Raw genomic sequence first — 10,000 nt, forward strand, 5'->3', positions numbered from 1 at the left:
AGGCGCCCAGGTCACCCAGAAAGCCGGACAGATTGTGTGTGTGTGTGTGTGTGTGTGTGTGTGTGTGTGTGTGTGTGTGTGTGTGTGTGTGTGTGTGTGTGTGCGCGTGTGTGTGTGTTGTTTACAGTTGTACAACAGTTTTAGTTTGTGACAGAAGGTGTTAGTTTTCTGGTAACCTGCCGGAGTCATGGCGTCATCCAAATGAGAAGTGTGTGTCCGTATACATAGTATGTAAATACAATTACATTTTGCATAAGATAAGCTTTTTCTGCATGTGTGTGTGTGTGTGTGTGTGTCTGCTCACGCTGGGCTGCCGTGAGTGATATTATACAGCGGCAGTAATGAAGCTGTCTATCGAATGTGACATCGCTGTGAGCCGGTCCTGCAGCTTGTGTTGTGCTCGGATCTGGTCTTGTTCTCTGCTCACATGTCCTCCATAGAGGACGATACAGACCGAGTCTGGATCTGCTCTGTTTTGGTCTGTTAGGTTCTGTGATAGTCCTACTTGCTTGCTGGCTGTGGTTTTACTAATGTTTGTCTCATACATTTCAGTTTTCAAATCGGTAAATGACATCAACTAAACTTGAAAAACACAGTCGTGTAGACTTGATCCTGTAGTCATGTTTGTGTTTGTTAGTGATGTTTCCCAACAAGTTTAATGGGTCTTCTGGGATCTTCATTCCTGCCTGAAAACAGTACAACTGTACACTAATCTCTTTTTCTGTTCATCTGTCTTTCTTTGTGTCTTTCTCCCTCTCTCCCACCCCCCCCTCTCTCTCTCCGTCTCTCCATCTCTCTCTCTGTCCAGGAGTCGTAACCTCTCAGGGGGTTCACCCAGACCGAGGCTCGCCAAAAAGGTTCACTTCATCAAGAACATGAGACAGTACGACACACGTGGCAGCAGGTGGGACTAACACACACACACACACACACACACACACACACACACACACACACACACACAAAGGCCCTTGACATATGGTCAACATTAAAAAGTTCTATGTAGTGTCCAGTCATCCGCGCACCATTTAAAACTTCATTATAGGGCGTCCGGGTAGCGTAGGGGTCTATTCCCTTGCCTGCTAACACGGGGATCACCAGTTCGAATCCCTGTGTTACCTCCAGCTTGGTCAGACGTCCCTACAGACACAATTGGCCATGTGTGCAGGTGGGAAGCTGGATGTGGGTATGTGTCCTGGTCGCTGCACTAGTGCCTCATCTGGTTGGTCGGGGTGCCTATTCAGGGCGGAGGGGGAACTGGGGGGAATAGCGTGATCCTCTCACACGCTACGTCCCCCTGGTGAAACTCCTCAATCAGGTGAAAAGAAGCGGCTGGCGACTCCACATGTATCAGAGGAGGCATGCGGTAGTCTGCAGCCCTCCCCGGATCGGCAGAGGGGGTGGAGTAGCAACCGGGACGGCTCGGAAGAGTGGGGTAATTGGCTGAATTCAATTGGGGAGAAAAAAAGGGGGGGGATCACCCCAAAAAAACAACTTAATTATAGTCGTGACCCTCATAGTTCAGTTTGATTGCACGTTGACCCAGTTTGACACTGATGTTCAGAAGTGCTTCCAATAAGATGGCACTTTTTTTTTTTTAATGTAAGCAAAGTAATGCCAACAGCAAAATGGAGGAGAAATTAATACTTTTAGTATCAGAGGTCCCAGGACTTTATAACGATGCATGAAGTAAAAATCATTTTAGCATCGTAGACTCTCCTCCATCTTCTGATATGGTAAATGGGCTACATTTATATACAACTTTTCTAGTCTACTTACCACACAAAGCGCTTTACAGTGTACGCCTCACATTCACCCATTCACACACATTCACGCACTGATGGTGGAGGCTGCCATGCAAGGCACCAACCTGCTCATCAGGAGCAGTTAGGGGTTCAGTGTCTTGCTCAAGGACACTCGACACGCTCTCTGAAGGAGCCAGGGATCGAACCAGGAACCTAGCGATGCCGCCCCTATGAATCGGTATGGTTGAAAAAGCTTTTTTTTCTGTTGTGAATGTAGGCGCATTGCCATTGTCCCCATTGACGACTGGCATTGCATCGCCTCTTGAATGCTGACCCACCACGTTCCATTTGCTTAAGCATCATCCAGGTGTAAGTGAAGCGCATCCACTACAGATTGTAATCAGATTGCTTAAATCACCTCTGGAGGTGGTTTGAGACATTTTGTGGCTGTGAATTCACAAAATGTAAATGAAACCCATTCTCCATGCCAGTACACTGTTATCACAACTTCTAAATGGGTAAATGCAATTGTACCCCCCCCCCCATTGCACCTGTCCCATTACCCCACTCTTCCGATTGGTCCTGGTCGCTGCTCCACCCCCTCTGCTGATCCAGGGAGGGCTGCAGATTACCACATGTCTCCTCCGATACATGTGGAGTCGCCAGCCGCTTCTTTTCACCTGACAGCGAGGAGTTTAGCCAGGGGGAAGTTGCACGAGGGAGGATCACGCTATTCCCCCCAGTTCCCCCTCCCCCCTGAAAAGGTACCCCATCTGACCAGAGGAAGCACTAGTGCAGCGACCAGGACACATACCCACATCTGGCTTCCCACCCACAGACACGGCCAGTTGTGTCTGTAGGGACGCCCGACCAAGCCGGAGGTAACACGGGGATTCGACCCGGCGATCCTCGTGTTGGTAGGCAACGGAATAGACCGCTACGCCACCCTGACGCCCAGTAAAACTTGGTATTTGAACACTCATCCTTCGGTGCACTCTGAGTGAAAGCATGCACTAAATGCTACCAGTTCTGTAGGAATGTGCAGATGTGTGACCACGCAAGAAGAGGATTTAGATTCCCAACACATGGAAGCTGTTCTTCTTTGCTACTCTCCCTGCTCACATCCTCTTTTTCGCTTTCCCAGGCAGCCTAGGGTGCAAGAGGGAAAGCAAGACAGTGTGTGTCACATTGTTTGCCATGCACGCTTGTGCACATGTAAGCTTTATCACAGTAACACATGCAACACCACAGTAAACAACAATACATTTTAAGAGAGAGAAGAATGAGAGGACAGAGACCAGCAGGGGCCCATTATTGCATACCAGTCACATCGGTCGGGAGATTGTAAAATTAAACAGCCAAATGAGATTTTTAAGATGGATCTTCATCCAAATGATGTTTTCTTTTGGCTTACCAAGAAGCTTGTAGAGAAGTCTCACATTAAAAATGGAGTCAGCAATTCACTAGCACATTGGTGGGTAACTCGCCACACAGGTAGCTGTACATCACAGGGAGAGAGGAGCAGAGACAACAGGATGATGAGATGAGGGAGAGGAGAGAGGGTAAGAGCCAGCTTTTTCAAAACATGACAATGCAAGCTGCAGCTTGGCAGAGAAAGAGAAGGTGGAGAAGAAGCTGAGGAAGTTAAGTTGGACTTTATTGATTCGTTTTTTTACGTCAGGATTTTGTCATGTTGCCATCTTACGTTCTCCTAGCTGGGAGCAGCCCATCAGCCACAGAGCCTCACCGCTTGCCGTTCACACACCATTTACATCCTCACTGTTCTCCTGACAAGGAAACCTGTCTGAGAGTGCATTCATACTCCACACTGACCTGGTTCAGTCAAAACTAGGTCCCCTCTGCCGTGAGAAGTAATGACGCCAACCAGAATTAGAGAGAGAGCGGAAGAGATGCCGGTTTTCTGTCACAGCATTCTGCCAACAAATGGGAAAAGAGGATTAGTGGAAGTTTCAAGGAGAAGATGAGTTTTATAAGAAAGAAGTGACAGAGGGATGGAGGGAAGGAGACAGTTTCAGAGAGGTTCATAAGAGCTGGACTCCGCTGCCGTCGTCTGTGCCAGTCATCTTCTGCAGGACTCTGAGCTGAAGGCTGGATATTAGGAGAGGATGACTAGGAAATGGCGAGGAGGAGAGGGTATTAAAAGAGGGGATGGATGAGAAAGGGTGAAGAGAAGGAGTGGGTCAGCAAGGGTCACCAGATTTGGACTCTACAATCCTCCACTACAGAGGTCTAAAACCAGTGAGTGAGAAACAGGCAAGCGAGGAGCAGAGAAGAGGAAGGGGAGGAGGAAAAAGCCAGTGAAGGTCAAAGATTTAGGAGGGAAGATTTTTTTTCCCCCCATAACGTGCAGCTTTGCAGAAAACGTCGACTCGCTGGATTCGCACGCAACAAGAACTCTGGAGCACAGTGACGTCTCAGTGAAAATAAGGTCACTACGCCTGCACCCACCTAAATATGCATTTTTGAAAACGGTTCTGAAAAAGATTTTTTTTGTGTCATAGATGTTGGAGTTCAACCATAGTGTGACTGGTTGTCTGGTCCTCTATAGTGGATTAAAACCTACCTCTGGACTTGATTGTTATTGCTATGAGATCACCGTTAAATATTCTTTTTTTGGGGGGGGGGTTTAATTCCCCCCTTTTCTCCCCAATTGTAACCGACCAATTACCCCACTCTTCTGAGCCGTCCTGGTCGCTGCTCCACCCCCTTCACTGATCCAGGGAAGGCTGCAGACCACCACATGCCTCCTCCGATACATGTGGAGTCGCCAGCCACTTCTTTTGACCTGACAGTGAGGAGTTTCACCAGGGGGGATGTAGCACAAGGGAGGATCACGCTATCCCCCCCCCCCCCCGAACAGGCACCCCGACCAGCCACCCTGACCAGCCAGAGGAGGCGCTAGTGCAGCAACCAAGAGTCCAGGACACACACCCACATCCGGCTTCCCTCCCGCAGACACGGCCATTTGTATCCACAGGGACGCCCGACCAAGCCGGAGGCAACACAGGGACTTGAACTGGAGATCCCCGTGTTGGTAGGCAACGGAATAGACCGCCGCACTACCCGGACGCCCAGTATTCATGTTTGACTCGGATTAAAACGTGTGTGTGACACTGACCTTCACGTTTGGATTCAAAGAGTCTTTGTTTGATGATTCAAGGATTCTGAATGGCAGTTTAAAGACCTCGCACTTCTCAAGAAAATGCACCATCACGTAAGCTAAATTATGAAGTCGAAAACCCGTTTGGAAGTTGGATATATATTCTTTTCATATTCTGTGAATCATCTCATATTTTCAGCCCTTACACATCCACCTGCACACACACAAAAGAAAACTCACACAAACCAATATTTTCTCGCCTGTGGTTAGCCATCATGTCTGGTGAAGACCACCTTCTAATTATGGGACGTTTGGTGGCTGTATAGTGCGGTCCTGCATGCAGAGCTGCAGTTGCAGGCAGGACATGTGATGGCGTAGTGTCTCTTTACGTGCGTTGCAGTGCAGTGTTGTGTGTGCCGGTTCTGTGTGCATTGCACCCCTGGAACCAGAGAGCGCACCTGGAATGACGAGGGGTTTATGTTTTCAATGCGGTCTGTATTTGATGTTTAAACTGCTTCTTCTGCTCACCCACAGGCCAGGGTGCATCTGGGAGAGCAGGTTCAGATGTTGCGAGCATTAGTCTGCGGAGGTTGACCTTGGCTAAGACCTTTCCAGTGTTTTGGCTGAGACACAGGACATCATAGAACCGATATGTGTGTGTGTGTGTGTGTGTGTGTGTGTGTGTGTGTGTCTACACACCTCATCCAAGCCCCCTACATCAAAACTTATATAATGGATTACTGGTGGGTACGAAAGGCACCGTTATAACATTGACGTGTGTGCACTTGTGTCTTTCAAAACATGCAGATATTTTCATACAGGTGTGGTCCTCCAGTAGTGGGATGTGATTCATTTCAAAACACTGCTTGTTTCCATCCTTAGGCAAAAAACCCATGAAGAAGAAAAATATCCACCCTTTAATTTTTTTTTTTGACAAGGGCTCCATTCCCTGTGTAACTCAGTGGGTAGAGCATTTTAATGAAGGTGTTAATTATTATGATGCCATTAACTGTGATACATTCTCTCTGTCGCTCTCTCTCTCTCTCTCTCTGTCTATCTCTGTCTCTCTCGCTCTGTCCCTGTCTGTCTGTCTGTCTGTCTGTCTCTCTCTCTCGCTCTCTCAGAATTGTGCTGATCTGTGCCAAAAGGTCCCTGTGTGCTGCTTTCTCTGTGCTGCCCTATGGAGAGAGCTTTTATATCAGGTATGCACACACTCATACATACACACACACTCATGCTTATATACAAACAAATATCAAAATGTGCACATGTTATCACATGTACACACTCCAACACACACTTAAACAGAAAGATACACTGGTCCCCCATTGACGACTGGCATTGCATCGCCTCTAGAATGCTGACCCACCACATTCCATTTGCTTAAGCATCCTCCAGGTGTAAGTAAAGCACATCCACTACAGATTGTAATCGGATTGCTTAAATCACCTCTGGAGGTGGTTTGAGACATATTGTGGCTGTGAATTCACAAAATGTAAATGAAACCCGATCTCCAAGCCACCACACTGTTATCACAACTCCTAAATGGGTAAATGCAATTGTACCCCCCCCCTTTCCCCCTCCCCCAATTGCACCTGTCCCATTACCCCACTCTTCCGAGCGGTCCTGGTCGCTGCTCCACCCCCTCTGCTGATCCGGGGAGGGCTGCAGACTACCACATGTCTCCTCCGATACATGTGGAGTCGCCAGCTGCTTCTTTTCACCTGACAGTGAGGAGTTTCGCCAGGGAGACGTAGCACATGGGAGGATCACGCTATTGCCCCCAGTTCCCCCTCCCCCCTGAATGGGCACCCCAACCGACCAGATAAGGTGCTAGTGCAGCAACCAGGACACATACCCACATCCGGCTTCCCACGTGCAGACATGGCCAGTTGTGTCCGTAGGGACGCCCGGCCCAGCCGGAGGTAACGCGGAGATTCGAACCGGTGATCCCCGTGTTGGTAGGCAACAGAATCGACCGCTACGCCACCCGGACAATGTAATTATATTTATGATCATCTACTAGAGGTTGCTTCTTTGAGAACACGTAAATGTATTTTTTATAAATCGAATCCAGGTGCAAGGCATGCAATTTCTCTGACACACAAACAAAAAACACGCACAAACATACTCGGCCACACACGTGAACGTTTTTTTCTGACATTTGAGCAGGATGGGGGGAGAACTAGGAGGATGTTTAGAGATGAGAGGATGTTTAGAGAGTAAAGAAGGACTTTTGGAAATGAGAGATGGTCTAATCAGAATCAGAATCAGAATACTTTATGTATCCCTGAGGGGAAATTGAGTTCTATTACAGACCCTTGCACTCTAATAACTAAAACTAACAAGATACAAGATAAGATAAATAGAAACAGAAATAAGATATAGGTAAGAAATAGAAATAGAAATAAGAGCAAAATATATCAACAAGCATGGTGCACATAACACCCTATCTGTACTGCACTACCGCAGCAGGAGGAGTAGTAAAGTTTGATGGCCACAGGCAGGAATGACCTCCTGTGGCGCTCTGTGGTGCTTTTCGGCAGAATGAGTCTGTTACTAAAAGTACTCCTGTGCCCAACCAGCATGTCATGGAGTGGGTGGGAGACATTGTCCATGATAGCATGTAATTTCAACAGCGTCCTCCTCTCAGAAACCGCTGCCAGATAATCCAGTTCCACCCCCACAACATCACCGGCCTTGCAGATCAGTTTATTGAGCCTGTTTGCATCTGCTACCCTCAACCTGCTGCCCCAACACACAACAGCAAACAGGAGAGCACTGGCCACCATAGACTCATACCACATCCTGAGCATTGTCTGGCAGATGTTGAAGGACCTCAGCCTCCTCAAAAAGTAGAGACAGCGCTGTCCCTTCTTGTAGAGGGAATCACTGTTCTTAGCCCAGTCCAGTTTATTGTCCATATACATCCCCAGGTACTTATAGTATTCCACAGTGTCCACACTGATCCCCAGGATGGAGACAGGGGTCACTGGTGTCATGTCTCTCCTCGGCTCAACAACCAGGTCCTTTGTCTTAGTCACGTTGAGCTGCAGATTGTTCTGCTCACACCACGTAACAAAGTTTCCCACCACAGCCCTGTACCGAGCCTCCTCACCATTACTGATGCATCCGACTGTAGCAGAGTCATCAGAGAACTTCTGAAGATGGCAGGACTCTCTGTGGTAGTTAAAGTCCATGGTGTAGAGGGTGAAAAGGAAGGGAGACAGGACTGTGCCCTGCGGACCCCCAGTGTTGCTGACCACTCTGTCTGACATACAGTGTTGCAAGCACACATACTGTGGTCTACCAGTAAGGTAGTCAACAATCCAGGACACAAGGGGGGCATCTACCTGCATTGCTGTCAGCTTCTCACCCAGTAGAGCTGGCCGGACGGTGTTGAAGGCACTGGAAAAGTCAAAGAACATGACTCTCACAGAGCTTGCTGGCTTATCCAGGTGGACATAGTCACGGTTAAGCAGGAAAATGATGGCATCCTCAACTCTCAGTCGGGGTTGGTAGGCGAACTTGAGGGGGGTCTATGTGTGGCTTGACCGTGGGCCGAAGCTGCTCCAGGATGAGTCTTTCCAGAGTCTTCATGATGTGTGAAGTCAATGCTACCGGTCTGTATTCCTTGGAGTCCCTGGGATGCAACATTTTAGGCACAGGAACGAGGCAGGATGTTTTCCACAGCACGGGGGCCCTTTGAAGTCTAAGGCTCATGTTGAAGACATGGTGAAGCACTCCACATAACTGAGGGACACAGGCTTTGAGCACCCTGGGGCTAACACCATCCGGGCCTGCTGCCTTGCTTGCGTGAAGTCTCAACAACTGTCTTCTGACATGGTCAACCGTGAAGCACACTGTAGGTGTTACAGGAAGGGGGGGTCGTCAGGATGGAGAGGGCCATTAGTCCAGGAACCCGGGGGGGGGGGGGGGAGTAGGGCCACCACTGGAGGCTGTAAGGAGGAGGAGGGGGAGGGAGGGGCAGTGAAGTTGACGGTTGGTGAGGGCAGGCAACAGATGAGACCGGGGGGGATGGAGAGGGGTCATTGTGTCAAATCTGTTAAAAACACATTAAGTTCATTGGCCTTGTCCAAGCTGCCCTCCACTGCTCTGCTGCCAGTTGGCCTCAAACCAGTGATGGTCTTCATACCACTCCAACTTCCTCCTGTAGTTATCTTTAGCCTCCCTGATTCTCACTTTAAGGTCCCGTTGTATTTTTCTTATTGCCAGCTCTAAAGGCCCTCTTCTTTTTGTTCAGGATGGCTTTGATATCCTTCGTTACCCATAGCTTATTATTTGAATAACAATGGACAGTCTTTTCAGGGACAATGCAGTTCACACAGAAGTTTATATAGTTGGTGACACACCCTGTGATCCCATCCAGGTCATCCCCATGTGGCTCAGAGAGAGCCTGCCAGTCTGTTGCCTCAAAACAGCCCTGGAGTTTCACGCAGACCTCCTCCGACCACTTCCTCGCTGTTTTTGTGGTCACAGGCTGCCGTTTTACAAGGGGCACATAGCAGGGGTTCAGATACACTAGGTTGTGATCTGACTTACCCAGCGGAGGGAGGGGAGAAGCGCTAGCATAGCACGTTAGCATACATTAAATCCAGTGCCCTCTCCTCTCTGGTTGTGCAGTTCACATGGTGGGTGAAGTTGGGCAGGGTTTTCACCATGGAGACATGGTTGAAGTCACCCGAGATTATGATGAGGGCACTCGGGTGTTGTGTCTGAAGATGAGCTATGGCGGCGTGAATGACGTCACACGCTGCCGTCGGGTTGGCAGAGGGGGGAATGTAAACAGCTACCACAAGAGCATGTGAGATTTCCCTGGGCAAATAATATGGCCTGAGTCCCATGGCCAACAGTTCAATGTCTGGGCAACAAATACGTTCCTTGATTTGACCAGGATTACATCATCTGTTGTTAACGGGAATAACAACTCCTCCACCCTTGCTCTTACCACTTCCCAAGCAATCCCTGTCGGCCCGAACAGTCTGAAAGCCATCGATGGAAACATTGAGGTCGGGGATGTCCTGGTGCTGCCATGTTTCAGTGAAACACCTGAGGCTACACTCACCAAACTCTCTCTGATTCCTGACTAGCGCCGTTAGCTCGTCCATCTTGT

At 48.8% G+C, this 10,000-nt stretch overlaps 1 protein-coding gene across 1 annotated transcript in view; it reads left to right on the forward strand.

Moving 5' to 3' along the window:
• Positions 1-10,000, forward strand: part of cables2b (Cdk5 and Abl enzyme substrate 2b) — a 57,303-nt gene that overhangs the window by 25,517 nt on the left and 21,786 nt on the right. Inside the window, exons 2-3 of the mRNA XM_056274145.1 lie at positions 809-904; positions 5,991-6,068. Coding sequence (XP_056130120.1) covers positions 809-904; positions 5,991-6,068 — 174 coding nt within the window. The remainder of the gene's footprint in view (positions 1-808; positions 905-5,990; positions 6,069-10,000) is intronic.

This window comes from Lampris incognitus, chromosome 2 (genome assembly GCF_029633865.1).
Source record: "Lampris incognitus isolate fLamInc1 chromosome 2, fLamInc1.hap2, whole genome shotgun sequence".
In the NCBI taxonomy this organism is placed as follows: domain Eukaryota; kingdom Metazoa; phylum Chordata; class Actinopteri; order Lampriformes; family Lampridae; genus Lampris; species Lampris incognitus.